A 20124-nucleotide genomic window follows, 5' to 3' on the forward strand; every position below is an offset into this window, starting at 1 on the left:
GGAGTCAGTGTTAAGCGGGTTCACCACTGAGATATCTAAGGAACAGCATGAGCTACCTCCCCTCAAAGCACTTCTTCCCTTGTTTGTCAGAAAGCAATGGAATCTATATAGAGCAAGTTGTAACATGAAGTATTTCATGTTAAAATACTAATTTGCAGCATCCAGGACCATTGGGAGAGGAAATGGCCAGAATCACTCCTTCGAGGTCTGACAACATTGAGGCATCTGGAAATTCTGCCTCCCTCCCTTCCTCTTCAGATTTCATCTTCAACGTTGCACTGAAAAGACACACCTTTCTTGCTATGTGTTTTGTATGGTTTAAATGAAGTTGGGATGCCAGAAGGATGGGATCTGTGTGATTTTGCTGTAGTCTGGGCAAGGAGGTCTTATGACAGCCTTACTTGAAAACTAAATTCAGGTTCTGCTCCAGCTTCCTCCAGAATGGAGGCAGAGGAGGACAGTTTAAGCAAGCCAACTGAGAACCTCTGATGCCCTTAAAGACAGTAAAAGGATCTGTGTCGGGATTCAAAGGGAAACTAAATTAGGCTTGTATTCAATAAAAGGTTCCTATTCTTAAAATAAGCATTTTGTTAGGTCCCACCAAAAAATGTGTCTAAGCAGCACGAATCTAAAATGTCGCCCTTGTCTTCACAGCTGTGCTTAACAACCTTCCAGTCTGTGGGCTTCCCTTTGAACTGATCTGTCTCCTAACAGTTTGTAGTTTGAATTGGAAAAGCCTGGTCATACTGACTGATGAACATGCATTGAAGATGTAAAATTACAATAAACTGGTTATCATCTTTCTTGCCTGCATAAGAAAGTAGAGGCATTGTGCCAAGCAAATATGCGCATTAGATGACTAACAGAGCTCCCACACTGTCAGTGTAGGCAGGGAATATGCAATGCAGCCACATATGTGTCTCAGAACCATACTGAGTGCTTTTTATTCTTAATGTTTGGTTTTGTTTTTAAATAGGAGTTCAGATCCTTGAGCAGGATGTTTATCTCTGTGCACAGAAAACAATATTGGTCATAGTTTTTAATACATGATCAAGTTTTTAAAACTACCAGCTGATCTATCTATTGCAAGTGACATCAGAATTTCAAGCAACTGCTATAAACGTTCACTAGGTTAGCCCTGCGTATCCTATGTAATTATCTGAGTTTACCTCTTTTTTAATGCCTAGAAGAACCCTTTTGCTTTTTCCAGTGAGAATATTGTTGGAAAGTTTTGTATTTAACTGCCCTGTTTGAGGTTTGATCTCTTTCTTTGATAAAACTGGTGTGAGGTTTTGACAAAAATTAGTATGCTGTAGCAAAGGAATTGAATTCCGTTTGATACTTGCTTAGCTATATTCTTAAAATATACATGCAGATACTATAGAACACCCAGGGAAGGTCTGTAATTCCCTGTAAGCAGTGTGCAGTTGAACTTTGCATTTATTCTAGCAATGAGCTTCCACTGAAGATAGTCCCTTTTTTACTCCTCCAATGATGACTAATCCACCCCCCAAATGAATTAGTTTTCCGTCAGTTCTGCAGGATGAAGTAGCAGCCTTGCTGCTGCATAGATAGATAAGATAGATGTGATGCAACAGAGGAGAGTGAGCAGGATGAAACAAACCCCTCGCTTTCTGCAGCAGTGTAAGGTTAAATCATCCTAAATGCAACATGAAGCTAACCTTAAGTGTTGATTGTTTGGGAAATTAAATGAGACTACCATCCAAAGTCATATGAAGGACCCACTGAGCTAAGAACTCTGCAAACACAGAATAGAAGACAGTCTCTTTAGCTGAATCTTAAAAAACAGAGACACTGGAAACCAAAGACAAAATCCCAATCCACCAAGTTACAGTTCTGTGGCCTGATAACCAAATGATCAAGTATTCAGTGGACAGACCTTGGTTCTTCCCAGAGCTAAATTTTTTTCAAGTTTATCACACTTTTCACTGGTTTATCTCATAAGCATACAGTGTTTCAGAAAGCAGATTTCCAGAGTACAGGTAGAGCAAGGCAAAAACATTCAGACTCTTTCCAGGACTCTTTTCATTGGCAGTGGTAGAATCTGTCAATATCCTTTTAGCACTGAATAACGTTCTATCTGATGACAAGCTCATTTCTAAGAGTTCAAGAAGCGACAAAGCTCTATTTCCCTTACAGAACTATTTAGTAGCCTGTGTAATATGGATTGGTCTCTATTTCCTCTATTTTAAACACTTTTCTTCTTTCTTGATCTCTGTGAAAGTTGTCATCTGGATCTATCATCCCAGTTAGTTTGTTTTTACCAGCAAAAATTGCTATTATGTGAACTAGCAGTTACAAGGGGTTATGTGGAAGACTGGAGTGAGAGTCCACAAATAGTCTGCATTATATAAACTGTGCTTTCCACTCAGCTGGTTAATTAAACTTGGTTTTCAGATCCCAAGACAGAAACCACTTATGTACACGCTTCATTTTAATAACACATTTCTGTTCTTTTGTCCCAGGAGACTTGCCCCTGTCTTCAGGTTTGTCCATTCTTAAGATGGAGAAAAGAGTGTGTAAGGACAAGAGTTGGAGAGTGTGGCTCTGTAGTCCTTTTTCAGGCGAATACTCTTGTCTGATTTGGGGTTGTAGATGGAGTGAGGGAACATCCTACAACACAACATCACTACAGATTTCCTGAATGATGTATTCTTTGGGGTAGATTCTGTGTCCTTCCCAGTACAGGGAAAAAGTGAACGGTAACAAAAAGCCATTTTATTGTTTTTTGTTCCACTCTCTGGATTTGTCTTACTGTTCTGTGATGGTGCTCCTGCACTTTAACCTGCTTTGCTGTTCTGTCAGTGCCAGAATATGTATGCACATAATTGTATGTACAATTTTTGCTTGCATCTGGGCAGACTATGCCAGTGTTTTCAGCAAAAATTAACCTGGTAACTTAAAAACATGGAGTTTTGCTCATATGGAGCACAAGATAAATTCATTCTTGCTTCCATGAAGTAGTCTGCTACTGAGTGCTGCTGAGTACTCGCTACCAGAACTTTTGCAATTGCTTATCAGTGCTCTGTGGCACATCCTCTAGAGGTTTCACACAGAGCAAAATGAAGTGCTGAAGTCGTCTTTTAATGCAGAACCTGACTTTGCTGGTACTTATGCACATAAGAAGTGCCTCTGTGACTAGTTTTAGCTGTTCATGCCAGTATAACGAAGGACACACAAGAGTTTGAAAGCAAGGTTATGCAGTTGTATTGCCTTTAAGGTGACTAGCTTTCTGTCAAACTACTCTGCCTTCAACATTGCCCTCATAGCCATGGGCACAGGGCAGCATATTTCTTCTATGTCAGTGTAAAGTAGGCGTAAAATGCTACCGAATCTGAATACTGTTTTCACATCAGTTTTGCACTGATAATAACTGCAAGATATAAAGTAATTGAGAATAAGGTTGTGTGCGTTTTCGGAGGCTTGGAGTGGTTCCCAACTGTCCCTGCTTTAGCGGTATGTTCTTCTGCTCGTTCACGTGCTGTTGGAGAGACAGAAGGATGGGGCATGTTAGGCAATAGATGGGCTCGTTTCCTTCAACAGTTTTAAAACTGCACTTGTCTCTAAGTTACATGGTGGGGAAAAGAGGAAGCAGAGGAGGAACGCGTGAATTTAAAGGCAGTGTAGACAATGGGATTAAACGTGGAGTCTGGCAAGGCATCTGTACTAAAGGCAGACGACAACAGTTGCATATAGCTTAAGAAGAGGTAACTGTTTCTTTCCAGAAGATACAAGGACCTAGAGATACAGGCCTTGTGCCTACAGCTTCAGCATTAATTCTTATTCGTTTGGCCTCTCTGGAAATATCGTCATACCAAGTTCCTTGCACAGCAGAATGTGTAAAGAAAACACTTTTATACTAGCATTTGGATATTGTGGTGGACTGCAGGCACTGAAGAAGGTCAAAGAACAGCATTTGGGGCTGCTGTCATTGCAAACATTAAAAACTAAGATACGTGGTCAAGTTACCTTGTGTGAGCTGAACCGTAGTAACTATGTGTACGCATTCTTAGTCTGCTTTTGTAAGAGCACTGAGCACTTCTTGGCTTGAATTTTAGCAATGTTGTCTTCTGTTTGCATTGGACTGAAAGCATGCAGAGTCAATTATGCTCCCACTTAACAAAAGTAGTAACTTTATATACTGGGACAGCCCGTTCAAATACTGGAGTCCTTCATGTCAAGAAAAAGTGACATAAAGAGCACTGTATAGAGAGGCATAGCATCTTTTGTTAGACCATTTGATATGGGATATAATATGTTGGGGATATAATTTGGCCTTCAGTAGTGAGCCAAGAGGCACCAATTCCTATTTTCCAATGGCAATCACTTATGAAATCCAGTTATTTCTTGGTTCTGCACCTCATAGACATGCTTCTGGAGTGGAATTAGTGCCTGTGAAGCCTGTTTCTCAGGAACTGTTACACAAAGCTGGTGATTATGTCATCGCCCCAAGTTTCAGAGGAGCAATGAGGGTGCTGATGTTGAACTATCCATACCATCTTTTTATGGTGCTTGTTAGATGTTTTGAATGGCACCTGCTCTGTAAAAGAAGGTTGACTCCCCTTGGCACTTGCCTGCAAGACATCTTTTCTGTGTTTGAGCTTTGACTTAAGAAAACACATCAGAAAATAAACTTAATAAAACATCTAGCTGAAAATAATTGGTTGTCATTTTTTCCTATGAGGGAGGGAGAGGTGTTTCTAAGTGGTTATAAAAGTAGAAGTGCCATCTGTATGCTTTATGTCTGATTTTTCTGGTTTTAAGAATAACTTTGGATTATGTTTTGACACACATTGTGTACACAGACAATATTTCTTATTCTGGGACCTACTTAGTTCCTCCATACTATGTTTGTATTACAAGTGAAAGACACAGCTTATATCCAGGCCTTTACACAAGCTTTCTCCCTTGACTTAGTAGTCCCTTGTCCTGCATAGCAGAGGAATGCTTAATGCTAAAACGTGCCGTACTGGTTGAGGGGATTTTTTGAGGAGTGCCTCACATGTGACTCTGCTGACTTGCTTTTACCTGGATGTTGTCTTGTTGTGGTGTCTTCTAAGATATTCTGGTGTCTTCTAAGAATATGACTTGCTTTTAAATATGTTTTTCTTTAACATGCAGATGTGCTTATCCACATGCAGTGGTCACCTCGTGTCCCCGTGTTAGAGCTGAAGTCTGAGTATCTGTGTGGTCTTTGATTTATTAGCCTGTTAAAAACTGGAAAGAACAGGTTCTGGTGAAACAAACTCTCTGTGATTTCAACAGGACCTCTGTAGGAGAGGGCACTTGGAGGATTTAGCCCATTGTACTCTTGTTGTTCAGAAGAATTCTTGGTTTGGTTTGTGATGCAAAGTGGATTGGCATCAATAGAAAGAGTTGTATTGGTTTCTGTGGGCTTTGGATGAGAATGGATGAACTGGCCTGGTGTTCACAGTGCGAGGTATTTTAGAAGTAGATGACATTATATAAGCCTTGAAGGTGGCAGAGCACTGTTATCATCTGGACAAAGACTACATCTCTGGACCCTCTCTCAGCAGAATTTGTAAAGAAGGAAAAAGTCCTTGCAGTTTGTTAGATGTGAATTTCTTTTGACATGTCTGTGTGACCCTCTTTACCCATGTGTTTTCTATGCTTTGAGTGGCATGTTGGACACACGGTCTCTGAAGCTGTGATGGGCTGTCTGTTTCAAAACTGTGTGTTCAGTTAGCCCCACTGTGTGGTAGATATGACACATTTAGCAGTCTTTCACAAATAAGTAGTAAGGGTCTCTCTTGTGCTCACAAACCTTTAAGCATTCTCTAAGATTTTAATGAAATTGGTCATTATGATTTCAGCTGAAGGGTTTTTCCGTATGAAGCAGATGGCTCCTAAGGGAGCTTACCTGATGTATCACCCCTTTTCCTTAAATATTAGAAAACTTTATGGCACATGTTTTTCGGATACCTGGAAGGCTTCACGTAGCTGCCAGTTCCTATATACAGGCAATAAGCAAAAGCAAGTGGATCAGTAACAAAGGAACATGCTTCATCTCCCTTCTGTGTTTCACTGCACCCTGCAGATACTTGATACTTCCTTATGGATGAACATAGTGGTCTTTTAGAATTTCTTTTCAAGAAAAATAATGTGTAAAAGCCCTGAATGATTCTTGGACATCTGATAGTGTTAAAGCTTAGATTTTTCACTTTTTTTTTAGGATTATAGTGCATAAAGAGTGTAAACAATAATCCCATAGGACCATCTGTCCTGGAGCAGACATTGGAACTGAGCTACTATGTGACTGAAAGAACTGAGTGCATGTCAAATGGTAAATAAGGCAAGGAAGATCAGATATATCATACTGTCACTTCAGTACAGATGAAAAATAGTCGTAGGCTCTTTCAGAATTTGTCCTAATCTTCTTGGAGAATGAAAGGAACAAGTAACAAAAACAAAGAAGAAAAAAAAAAGGAAAATTCACTGCAGGTTGTAGATGTTTCACAAAGCCAAGTTAGCATGGAAGGTACTTTTTGCTGGATCGTTTTGTACTGGATTATATCTTTTAATCTTGCTGTGGTTCTTATATCACACAGAGTCCATTTTACCTCCATTACCTACTTGATGTCTGTGAAGCTCGTTTGAACTAGGATTTCTAAGGAAGCCTAAAGGATTTTGTCTTCTAAAAGCTCCTTTTAAATCCAGTCCATAGCTGTCTCAATCATGTTTTTTATTTATTTGTGGTAAGCGATAAGTTTTGTTTAATCATCGAGAAAGTGGGAGTTTTCAGTTCTGGACCTGATTCTAAGTGTATTCTGTCTCTTCCTAGAAAGCGTTTCGTATCTGTGCAGTGAGGGCTCTTGGAGCTACTGGGTTTTGCCCTTTCAATCATGCATATGATGTAGATAAACCTTTTTTCTTTTTTTTTTGGTTAGAAGATGATCTATTTACCTTCTGGTTACAGCATAAGCATGCCTTATTGCTGACTGGACCAGCCTTTCACTCCGTCTCACAGGTATAGGTGTCTTGCAGACTGTTGAGCCCACGGTTGTTTTTACAGTACAGAAGCCAGTTCAGCTGGTGCGAGTCAGCTGTGCCTTTGGGGTCAACTCCACACTGTGAAGGAGGCCCAGCTTATGGAAAGACGATGCTGAAAGCCTTTATTAGGGAGTGTTTGGAGGGCAAAAACATTTTATGTGTGTGAACAAGCTGAAAGGTGAATGGGTTCATCCCACCTGCTCTATGCTTTACTTCTGAATTCCCTTTATGAGCTGTGATCTTTTATTACTTATATAGGAATCCTGAGAAACTTATCTAGGAATCCAGGTGACCTACAGATATTTCTCCTGGAAGTTCACATTCTCTTTACAGGTTAGATAGAAGTGGTCAGCTTTGGCCAGCTGGTAGTCAATGCTTGCCACTCATTTGGTGGCAGAAGGGATGTGCTTTCCTTTCTGTATGCTCAGAGAGTCATGCTGGTGTTCTTTACAGCCTTTGTGTTATACAGTCTTGTCCAGATCCTTTGAGGCCGGTCTGAAACCTGGGCCATAAAACGTCAGATTCTTTACTTTTATATTGAGGTGGTGAGGAGGTGTGCCAAGTAGCTGGAAGCCTCATTACATTAGGACATGTGCAGACATGCAGTAAATGGCAAACATGCACTTTTTGCCCTGAAGCACTTACTCTTGATAGTTTAGCATAAGTAAACCCATAAGATTGTATGTTACCTGATCTTTATTGTCATAGACCATATTAATTTCAAAGCAAGATGTAAATGTAATTCTGTTGGTTATACAAAATAATGAAATCACTTTACAGAGTTGTCCTGGTTTTGCTGGGGTAGAATCATAGAATCAATTTTCTGTTCAGAGAAACTTCATTTCTAAAGTAAGCTGCATTTTTAAAAAGACTGCAGCACCTGAGTCGGTGAGAACAAAGTTGATATGACACTTTGGTTTAGTTTGTAGCTAGCTGTGGTATACAGGTAACTGTAGTGCTCAAGGACTTTTCGAGTTGCTTTTGCTAATGAGTCAGATGTCCAAGAACCTGGGGGGAGCGTGGCCAGGGTGATTGACACCTAAACTGGCAGATGGGTGTTCCATACCATGTAACGTCATGCTCACTATGAATTGGAAAGTTTGTTGGGGACGATCACTCTCTCTTCTTATCTCTCTTCAATGGTTGTGGTCGCTGTCCTGGAGAGGCTCACTTGTCCTTCTGCTCCCAAGGTCTACTCTCTCTCTTCCAGAACTGCAGTTTCAGGGCTTTCCTGCTTTGGGATTGCTGGCTGGGAATGGACTGGACATTGGTCACGGGGTGGTGAGCAGCTGCACTGCACATCACTTGTCTTTATGTAGTATTATTGTTGTCATTATTATTTTCCATTTTATTTAATTTTGATTATTAAGTAGATCTTATCTCAACCAGTGGTGGTCTTTTCCTTTTACAGATTCTCCTCCTTGAGTAGGGAGGGGTCATTGGGTAATAGAACAGCTGGATATTGTTTAGCCCTGGAGACAAGCTAAACGTAGACAAAAATTTATCAAATTTACCCCACACTGAGATTTGGAGTAAAACGTAGTTAAAAGTATGGAGTTGAACCACGAGTGAATTTGATCTATCCACCAACATAGAAACACACCTCCTCCCCCTATTTTTAACTGGGTAGTTTAAAAAAAAAAATTATATCTATGTTTTATAAATGCAGTATATGATTCTTACAGATACTGAGTATATTCAGAGGTCTTTCATATTTCACTTCCAATTTCCTTTCCACCAGTATGGGTCCTTTGGGGGGAAATGTGTGAATGGTTCTGGTAGAGCAATTCCTTTTTTTTTGTTTTCCTTTTTTTTTTTTTTCCCCCCTCTCCTGGTTTATACGGGACTTCATTTCTTCCCCTTTTGTTTTCACTTAGGCTTTGACTCTGCCCTAAGAGAAGTGTTCTCTTCTTTATTCACTTCTCCTCATCTCTGTGGAGTTCTGCTTGGGCAAAATACCATGTGTTCATGCACGTAGCCTGGAGGTTGTTTGTCAGAAAGATCTTTAATTCAGTGGTGATACGGGCTTACTTTTTGTATGTGGGCAATACAAAGGGAAGTTTTTCAAACAGTTTTGTTTTTATTGCGGAATAAGGCGTGGGTTGTTCTGCCTTACAGAAAAGCTTAGCCTGGGAAAACCTGATGTGGGAGGGGAGAAAGAAAGGATTGACGATCATTTATCATGTGACATCAAAGTGGAATAGTTCCAACAAAAAAAAAAACTTGTGGTAAAGTTTTCCAGCTGAATGTGAGCTTGTCGTGGTTTAACCCCAGCTGGTAGCTAAACACCACACAGCCCCTCACTCACTCTCTCCTACTGAGGTGAGGGAGCAAATTGGAAGGGTAAAAGTGAGAAAACTCATGGGTTGAGACAAAGACAGTTTAACAGGTAAAGCAAAAGCCATGCATACAAACAAAACAAAACAAGGAATTCATTCACCATTTCCCATCAGCAGGCAGGTGTTCAGCCATCTCCAGGAAAGCAGGGCTCCATCACGCGTAATGGTGACTTGGAAAGACAAATGCCATCACTCTGGAAGTGTCCCTCCTCTTCCTTCTTCTTCCCCCAGCTTTATATGCTATGGAATATCCCTTTGGTCAGTTGGGGTCAGCTGTCCCAGTTGTGTCCCCTCTCAGCTTCTTGTGCACCCCCAGCCTACTCATTAGTGGTGTGGGGTGAGAAGCAGAAAAGACCTTGACTCTGTGTAGGCACTGCTCAGTAAACAGAAACATTTCTGCAATTATCAACACTTTCATTCTGTTCAGCTGTTGCAAGCATACTAATGAACTTTAATATTGTAGAAAATGCTATGTAGAACATGGCTGAAGGTTTCCAGTGTTTTAGTGCCTGAGTTGAACAATCAATAAAACACATACGAAGAAAATATATAATATTGTTGTTTTTGTTGCAGAGCATGTGAGCTAATGAGACACTTCTAATGCCTTGGTTGGTTAGGGTAGGTTGGAGGGCAAATGTTAAACCAGTGTTAGGATGTGTTTGTGCCAGCCAATGAACAGGGACGGTGAAACCATAAAATGATGGGCTAGATTGAAAAATGATCGTTTTAAGTAACCAGGCAGCTATTTATTCATAGATTCATAGATTTCTAGATTGGAAAAGACCTTAGAGATCATCGAGTCCAACCATCCCTAATCCCCATTAAACCATATCGCTAAGTAGATCATCGATTATGATCACAGATCTGCCTCGTGTTAGATTTTGTGTGTGCTTGCATCCAACACAGCACATGAAGCAAAAAATGTGCAGAGTGAAATAAAACCGGATGGTGTTTCTGGAGGCTTGAAAAGTTTTGCTGTAGCTGTGTGACATACCCGTGAGCTGCTGTGGTGCAGGTGGAAAACGGGACACAGGTAAAAGAGGTCACGCAAGTCTGTGGGGATGAGCAAAATTAATACGCTATTTTTGAAGGAGTATGCACTTGGGTTGACAGTTTGAAGTTGAGTTCTTCCAGTTAAATCTTTTTAAAATCAAGTTTCTTCTTCAGTGTGTGTACAAAATTCAACACTGTAGAGAATTAAACTGATAAAAATCTCAGTCCACTCTCTGAACAGCATCTAAAAATCAGAGAGATGATGAAAATGAGGCAGTTTGCGGTACCAAAGGTACACTGCATCTACAGGTTTGCATCTACAGTGACCCTGATTTCAATATAGAATTAAGTTAAAAATCAGTCGGTTCTTTTCGATAAGTATCTATTTGATAAATTATCATGTGCCAGTTTTAGTTATGCGGTCCTTATTGCTTTATTACAGTTTCTTTCAAGATTGTGTAAGACAGTTTGCCTTCAAGGAACTTTACTTTAAGAAAGGGATTGGCTATCTGCAATACATGGGAGAGTAATTGCTGTTTCTTGTGGGCCAGATTGTAATCTCTATTTCATTTGATAGTGTTGCACAAAACATCCTGATGACTTCAGGGAGATTTCTTATAAAAAGAAGAGCAAAGTGAATAAGGAAGCCTTAGTCTGGCACTGTGTGGTTTATCCTGCTCCCGTTCGAGAAATAAAATATATCAATATACTCGCAGTGGAAAGAACGCTTCCCTGGGAACGTAGTAGAAAGAAGAAGAGATTGTTGTTAAAGGTTTGACAAATACAAGTTGAGAGACCGTTCGTTTAACATTGAGCTTTCATTACATGGACATTCCATGATTTCACTGTAGTATTTATAAACAGTAGTCAGCATTTCTAACGAATGCTTGATTCAGAAAGAGATTTGTACTTACGAAATGTTTGTATAGTAACATGAGCAGGGTTTGACTAACCATATGCTTGTGTGCGGAATGCAAATAGAACCATGAAAAAAGCCACTCTGACTTTGGCATGAAGAATCCCACCCATTTTCCTGTAAGGTTGTTTTTCTTCCTATTCCATTACAAATCATGAAGTGACACTCACAGCACACTGGGTGAAAGTGATGAAAATGTCAATTACAACAACTAGGAAAACCATTGTTGGAAAGTTTAGCTTTTACCAGTGGATTAAATATGTAGGTAACTTGCATCTACCACGTGTTACATGCTATGTGGATAACGTGGATAAATGCTCATAGCAAAATTTTGTCTTCGTCAAGGTCTTAAAGGAAAAGCAATTACTTGGAAGGTGATGTTTGGAAGACTTTTTTGTGTGGCATACTTTTATGAAGGGCTGGACAAGTTCTTAGGCATTTTTTTTAAATTGTTCTTGTACTTGATCCTTTCTCAAGCTGGACAGGTGACAACTGAGTTGACTTGATGCTCTTCTTTTTACTTCTGTCCCGTGCATAAAATGGTTTTCTTGCCTCATACCAAGTAAGGGGGATAACTCTGGTAAACTGGCATATGTAACTTAGAGACTTGAGCTGTTAACACTGTCCCCTGATGTATGCTTATTCCTCTGCCAGCTTCATTAGCCCAGCATAGCATTCACAATATCAAGGATATTGTTTTGTTTAATACCAAAGATATTACTCTGTTGTTCAGACTGGGATTTTATGAGGCATTTAAGGAAACTGATTATTTGTTTTCTGCTGAAGTTCCAGTGGAAGTTGGAATCCTTTGATCACCTTTCAGGTGTCCTGTGTGAAAAAACAACAGAATCCATTTGCTGATATGTCCCTGGGTCTCTGTATCACCAAGTGACTTTCTGGGTCAGCATGGAGAGATTGCAATTCATCGTATTACAGTAACTAGAAAACTGTGAAGCTGACTGGTCTCTGGCAATGCTGACAGTTTGGTATTGCTGGAGTATGCGTTTTCAAATTATGAGCCGCTGCAAAGGTTTATCTTGAAGTTCAAAAGGCCTAGCAGGCCACATCAACTGGATTAGATCATAGTTTTCTGCAGACAGGAGTTTGCAGCAGCGTGTTGTGAAATGGTGTGTGTTGTCATCTTCAACCTAGCAGCCCGAATAGAACACATAGACAGGCTAACCTAGCACAGTGTTGTGGTGCAAAGCTCTAGCTTGTGATTTGGGTTTCCACAGCAAGGTATTCTAACCACTATGCTGCTGCATCCCCAGTAGCTGGGAGTTTTTCCTTGATTTCCACAAGGATGCATGTCTGTTTGCCTCCAGGTGCGCTTGACCCTGCTTCTTTCTTTCCCATAGAAACACGGTGTTTCCAGTTGCAGTGATAGAATGGTTTGGGATTTTTTTCCAAATTGATAAGATGAAACTGTCTCTTGGTTGCTTGATAATGCTGTACAGTGCTTGCAATGAAAAAATAACCATATGAAGTGGAGTGCACCTGAGTTTGTGCTTACATATTCGTATTCATGTTCATTTGACCACACCAATTATTTGTTTTGGTTTCAGTCCTTGAACCTTAATACAAGAATGTCACTTAAAAGGTTGAAAGATTTATCAATCATGAGCATATCTTGACAGGACGTTGAGGCATACTTAGTAAGGTATGACTCAGGAGTGCTAGCAGAAATAGACAGCTGTATTTCAAAGGTAGATCAGAGAGTTTATTTCTTAAAACAGTTTCTGGTAGTCCCTAGGAAGATTTGGATCCCAAGTCCAAGGTAAAAGTTCATTCTGCTGTGTCTCCACTACTACACAGGCAGCAAAATAGTGTTTCTGGGCTGTCACTCTCCTCCAAGCATTATTCGGGACTGTTCTGTCAGTCTTTCTTTCAGCGTTCATAATAGGACAGTCTTCCCCTCATGCGTTCTTGCCTCTCTGTGTGTAGCTCCTGCCTTTTAAGCTTGACCTTCATCAGTAGGGACTGGCACAGAAGATACATCTGACCAGGTGCTTTATCTGTTTTAGAGTGAGATTTGGGTAGCATCATCTTTCTGCCTTTTTTCCTGGTTTCTGATGAAGGAAATATGGGCACATGGACCTGAGGAGAGCAACAGCAAACTGCAGCTACAACCCTGCTCCGGATGGTCGTGGGGGAAAGAATCACAGTTATAGTTTGTTGCTGCTGTGTGGTTAGATGTAGCTGTGCAGTTAGATGTAGCTGCCTATGCACACCCACCATGACAAAAAACAGATGGGACATGGTGGGATATTCTCTGAATGTTGGCTTGGCATGTCTACCTGTGAGGTCACGTTCCACCCCTGTGGGAGCTGACAGAACTAAGGTTGTATTAGGCCCTGCCTAGTGCTGTAATACTTCCTCACGTGGGACTTGCTCAGGCTTTGTGCAGGTGCAAATATGGTTAACATCACTGCAGTTTAAGATCTGGAATGCTGGGCTGTCCTCAGACTGCCCACTTTGTAGCATTTTGATGTTCTCGAAACTGCACCTGTGTTTCCTTAATTGTGAGTGACAAATAGACACACAGTTGTGTGCTGTATTCACAGACACACAATTAAAGGAAACAAAAGCATGTGGTAGGCAGCAGTTTGAAAAGCATGCCAGTCTCAGTTTCAAAAGCAACTGTGCTGTATTATCTTAGTGTCTTTCAGTGTGAAATAGGTTTCATGTTTTTCAAAATGGAACTTAGGCCCATCTTTTGAAAAACAACTAAAGTTTTTTCAGCAAAACTAGAGTCCTGTCTGGATGGATTGGGGATTTTGGAAATTTCCTTAGACCTTTTGAAAATCTGGCCTCTTGATGCCCTAAATCATTTAAGGACAAGGTACCCACGATCATGTTTTCCCACTAGAAAAATGGATCAAAATTAATGTCTAATTTCTGCAGCTTTGCCTTTGAAAATTTCTGTGAAGAGCTCACAGGGGCAATTGGGAAATTATAATCACAGAAAAGTTTAACTAGCTTTTTTTTTCTTGCTTCAGAGTTTAGAGTAAGATATTCTAGAGGGGAGAGAGGGAAGACACTCTCTACCCTAACTCTGAGGTTATTTAATCCCCAAGAGGAAGGAAGTTTTCAGCATACTGCACTTCTTACATATGCTGCCTTGTTTGATTTGAGCTACTGCCAGACGCTGTTTTTAGTCTCCACTCAGTCCTTCTGCCAGGCTTTCACAGTCCTCCTCTGGGCTTCTCTTCTATGGCCTTGTATTTATTTTCCTTCTTTCATCTCTTCTCTCATAGGATCTTCTCACTTCCATTATTCTCAAACATACTCACACCTTCTTTTGTCACTTTTGTGACCTTTATTTTGTCTTCTCCTTTCTCTGCTTGTTTCTGCTAGTCCGTTGTCTAGCTTAACTTTCATCTTTCACGGTACCTGACGAGTGGTTTTGTAGGACCTGGTTTAATGTCATAAACCAGACATTTTAGAGGTCAAAAATACCAAACGGCCTGTTTCAGGGATGTGGGATCCAAAACAGTGCAGTGTTTCGAATTGAGCACATTGTTGCATAACAAAATTTGTGCATGTCTCGTGGTCACTGTTTGGGTTGGTGGACTAACTGGTGATTAATGGACAAACTAACCACATAACTATATGCTGAAATAAGCTGAAAATCAGCCAGGTAAAAATGCTAGTAATTTTTGAGAACGAACCTTGCTGACGTGTCTTGTTTGCAGAAGTCCTATAAACTGCTTTTTTAGCTGAAACGAACCACCCTTTAAAAGCCTTGTGTCTGTTGTCACAGTATCTCAAACCTCTACTGCTTTTGGAAATCATACTTTCTCGACCTCTGCCTTACCAGTTTGCAGATAGAGGTTTCCTGCTTTCCTTACGACTGCTGGTGACATCTCTGTCACCGTAGGAAAACGCAAGAAACCTCAATGAAAAAGGTATTTCAATAAGGATGACATTAAGAAGAGGGTGGAAGGGGAACCCCATCCCCAAGAATTGGAGGCTTTAACGATGGAATGTTTTCTTCATTGTATCACAGTTTTCTCTTGGAAAAGAAGTCTTAGGAACCTGAGACTTGGTTTAATTTTGCACATCTTCTTATCTCTTTCCACCTACTCATGATCTGTTAATCTGGATCTCCTCTGCATGTTCACAAGGAAAAGTTCTTAAAGGAAAGAGGAGGGACTGCAAGGACTGAGAAATTAGGAAAGCTGATGGAGAGCAGGTGTTGAGTTATGCTCAGTTGTCCAAAAGCAGTGAGAAGCAGTCTCCTAACCCTGCTGCCTGAGCAGAGTTGTCAAAGCAGAGGTGATCATGGCATAGTCCTACCTGGTTGTTAGATTTCCTGCTGCAATGTGTTGCACTAGGAAATCTGGTTGAATGCAACCTGGGAGTTCCCCATGGCCCTTTCACCACAAAACGTGCCTTCCGATTGAGATCTAGCTATGTTGCAAATAGCCATATTCAGGCATGTTATTGAAGGAAAGAATGGGAAATGGAGTCTGTCTTGGGAGCATTCAAAGTGTAACTGAGGAGCTTAAGCTCACAGATTTAGTGAAGAAAGGAGAGAAGAGCACTCCATGGGAAGAGCTTTTGGGAGGACAGAAGAAGAGTTGAATAAATATTGACACGTTCGACTTTTTGGATGTGTGTTTTAGCGACATCTGTCAAGCTTCTTTTAAAAATACCCAACTAGCTATGGCTTAACTGTGGAGATTTTCCAGTCTATTCTGTTCAGGCTTTTTGTTGCACTGTATTCTGTGTAATTTCATCCCTGAAATTGCGCCCACCACTACGAAGTGTACTAGCACCGGGTTGTTAGACTGTTCTCACCATGGGATCTGAATGCCTCCTCACTGTAGTCTATCTGGTTTCTTGCGTGCTGCGCCCCATGCTGTGGTAGCAAGCTGCCTGGATATTAGTATATTGTGGTTCTTTGCACCCACCAAAGAGCATGAACTTATCAGGTGTCCTTAATAACATGGATCTGGCATTGCTTTATTTTCCACTCAGCTCTTTAGCTAGAAGAATGTGTTATTTAAAAGAAAAAAAAAAAATTCACCTGAAAGTAAATGGCCAAATGGCATTTTATTTAGTCCTGACAATAGAGGCCATTTGCTGTTGATGATTGCCATCATGGCACACTTTAAGTGAGAACAAACATACTACCCCCCTCCAATACACACAGGCCTTTTTTCCTAACAGATTTGTTCATTAAGCATATGTTCAAAGACTACAGCTATTACCACTTTTAAATAGAACCATTTTTTCATTGCTTTTCATAGATACAATGCCACAGTGTTATGAAAAAACCCATTAACGTTCCAGATTTAATTAACTAACATATTCTATTAAAACTCCTTTTTGCTCCAGCAGTTGTTTGACAATAGGCAGATAAATACTGTATGTTGGAGACTGACCTTCAAATGACAGTCCAAAGTTGCTGCTTTGCAAAGTCTTTAGCAGTTTGAATGCCTTTGTCTTCCCTATAAATATGTTAAAAAGGTCTCTTGCTTCTGAGCCCAGAAAAAGAAGGGGAGGTGGTTAGCCTGCAAGGCTTGGTCCCAGCTTCTTTGCACAGGCAACATTCCTGCTGAAATAGGTAGAAGTTTGATCTGACCAATGTTATAGGCTTTCAGGAAGAGGGATGGTGCTCCTGAAAGTCACTAAATGCCTTCCATTTTGCATGCCTTCTGTGGGAGGCAGAGATAAACACAGAAGGCATTTTCAGAATAGGTCATTTTTCTTTCTGTTGTGTTCATGCAGGGGCTCTCAAAATGTCCCCTTTTAGCACCCTGTGTGCTCACTGTGCTGCCATGTGCTCACTGGTACTGGCAGGTCCTGAACGTTCTTTGCCAGGACATTGAAGAGCCAGTGCTGTTTTCCATAGGGGAAAACGCTTGTGGAACAACTCTTAGGTGAAGCTTCTTTTGCTCTTGATTTTTTTTCTGAAGGCTACTAAAGTGCTGTTCCTATTGGATACACGTATAGATTCGGTGATGCTATGTCTTTTCAATTGGTAAGACCATTTCAAGATCTGTAAAGATGAAAGGATGAACTGTAATGTTATAATTACCCCCAGAAGTAGGAATTGATGTTTCCTTGATTCATCTTTTACGTCTCTGCTCAGCATATCTGAAATAGATCACAATGTTTCTACCTGGGCCATGGATAAAACGTGGCTCTTTTGTATCTATTCTGCTTATGATCTTCCTGGCATAATTAATGCTATCTTCAGGAAAAAGGACCGAGAGAGTGCATTGCACCTAATTGTCACTGGGAGTTCAGAGGTGCAAGGAAAAAAACTTCTAATAGAATCTGGCTCCTCTGGAGAAAGACAGAGGTGGGGTGAGTTTGAAAGTGCTGCAGTAGTCCTTAGAAGCTAAGAATGGAATTTACAGGATTACTCAGTGCAGCTTTAACTTCTTCAATTGTATACCTCAGTGTGGGAAGAGACTTGGTATGAGGTGTTTGGCATCTCCTGTTAATACAGATGAAGTGTTCTGGATAGCATAGCAGGAATAGAGATGTGTGGATGAAATCTTGCTTCCCATTGACACATACCTGTCACCCACGCTTCATAAGGAACACGCTATGGAAGACAGTTGACTACCCTTTTTTCAAAATATCTTATATGCACATCAGTGTTTCAACATGGAGACATGGGCAGCTAGGGGTCCCTAAGGATATGTTTGGTGCCTTTGTGGTGACCTGAACTATAAATGTGAGGAAATCAGGAGCTCCTGAAAAGGAAGAAATGCTTTAATCAAGGCCTGAGAAAACTGTTTTTGAATAGCCCCAATTTGTGTGGCATAGATGAGGTGGTAAAATAACTTACTGCCCTTTCATTCTCAGAATAAGGAATACTGCAAGACCTTTTACACCTCTAGCAATGAGAGGTTTTAAGTATACCTCCTTGGTGGTTCTGCCTACCACAAATGCAGCATATCTGCCACCTGCTTCCATGTAACATCAGTTCGTATTAAAGTCCTCTCCAGAATGGTCTTGATCTAAGATATTGAAGAGCATTTCTGCACTATGTGCTGATACCAAGCTGGCCCTGAAGCTAGAAGTAGAAATGCTATGTTGATGCAGGATCCAAAATGATGTCTCCACAGAACTTGGCTTACCGCCTTGTAGACCTGCTGGTTTATGTCAGCTCTTGCTAAGATAACTCAGCATGAGGCTATGTGGTGTGAGGTACAGTCACCACAGATCAAACAAAGCCTTGGGATGCATGCGTCCATGGAAGATTTGTTTCTTTGCATTGTTTTGTAGAGTGAAGCTCATGACTGCAGGCAAGTGGTGCAAAATCCTCCCAGAATAATTGCAAAGCTCATCACCAGCGTGTGTGTTTTTTGTCTCACCTTCTCTGATGTAGATCCGTAACAACTTGTGCATGTCTGCTTATCTATCTAGACAAAACATTGATCTGTGCGTGTTCCCTCATCGGGAAGAGGATGAGAAGGCAAGCTGTTGTATTTTTTTAGTTCGCTACTTAAGGATGAGTATCCATGTTGTTGAACACAGTATAGGAACCCATATAGACTAGACACAAGTAAACAAAGCAGACTGTTACCCTCTTATGAGTGCACTGTTCACTTTTTGTGCTGCCGTGTGGTTAGCTAGGGAGAAGGAGAGATTAATGAGACTGCTATACTTATCACATTTTAATAATCTAAGCATGCCCTTAACATGAAGGGATTGCAGATACAGAGGTGGCAGAGCACTGAACTGGAGCAATGATATTTAATAGGCTTTGCATTTGGACCCATAATGGAGTCGCCCTGGGTGGAAACAGCACACTGGTATGGAGATAAAATTGAGTGTGAAAATACTGTTTCTAGATGTCCACACCCTTATTTATACAAGTGCTTATTCTGGAGCTTAAGTTGCAGTATCTGAATGGTGCCTTTGCTTTCTGATGAAGCCAAGCAGTGCAAGCACAGCCTTTTTAAATGCATGAAAGAAAGCGAAATGCTTATACTTGGGATAGTACCCTTGAGGCATGGATCAGGTTTGTGGCTGAAGATGATTGTTGAGCCTAGTCTTGATATAATTTACTTTGCTCAGGAAAGAGGATATCATTGAAATAAATGTTGAATGTGATAGTGGCTCTCCTAAATGTTTTTGCTGAAAGCTCCAGGGCATTTTAGTCACTTAGTAATCAGGCTATACCCAAATGAATGACATCAAGATGCTTGCGTTTGAACCTGGCAGGAAGCCAGCATATTACCTACAGAGCACCAGGCTAGTGAGTTGCTGAAGAGAAATTAGAAACACAGAAAGGTGTTAGCATCAGAACTGTAGAAATTAATTATTTATGAGAAGAAATAGATTTTTTTTTTTCAAGCAATACAAGTGTGCTAACACCAATTCAGATGATAGTTAGCATGACTGGGAAATACTTTAAATTAAAGTGCGTGAAACGAGAATGTTCTTGTTTCTTTTAGTTGTCGGATTCACTCTTGTATCGCAGAAGCTGTTTGACTCATTTGAAATTGTTGCTGCTGTTTTTCGATTGTGCTTTCAAGCATTTTAAAGTATATCCTGTAGTTAAAGGCTAAAGGCACAAAAATTGTAATTTGGGTTTGGAAAGGGAGAGCTGGTTATCCTGTTTCAGAAAGGGAATTCAACCATATACGTCTCAGTCTGCATCACTGTTGTGCTGTTGACAGTTCACCCTGACTATGTTGTCTCTGCAAGGCTGATTCATGGCCAGTCAAAGCCATAGCTCTTTCACTGTGGAATTACAGAGCTGCATTGTGGGTTTCCATTTTCAGTGTTGACTTAAAGTCAACTTGCAGTCTGTTTACAAAAGCTCAGGCACCTCTAAAATTATCACCAGGCACTTGAAAACTTTCACTGAAGAAA

At 40.6% G+C, this 20124-nt stretch overlaps 1 protein-coding gene across 1 annotated transcript in view; it reads left to right on the plus strand.

Moving 5' to 3' along the window:
* PTPN5 (protein tyrosine phosphatase non-receptor type 5) overlaps nt 1-20124 on the plus strand; it is an 89664-nt gene that overhangs the window by 20620 nt on the left and 48920 nt on the right. The window contains exon 2 of the mRNA XM_086613238.1: nt 6215-6325. Within this exon, the coding sequence (XP_086469364.1) occupies nt 6316-6325 (10 nt within the window). The 5' untranslated portion in view covers nt 6215-6315. The remainder of the gene's footprint in view (nt 1-6214; nt 6326-20124) is intronic.

Source organism: Tauraco erythrolophus, chromosome 6 (genome assembly GCF_009769465.1).
Source record: "Tauraco erythrolophus isolate bTauEry1 chromosome 6, bTauEry1.pri, whole genome shotgun sequence".
Lineage (NCBI taxonomy): Eukaryota > Metazoa > Chordata > Aves > Musophagiformes > Musophagidae > Tauraco > Tauraco erythrolophus.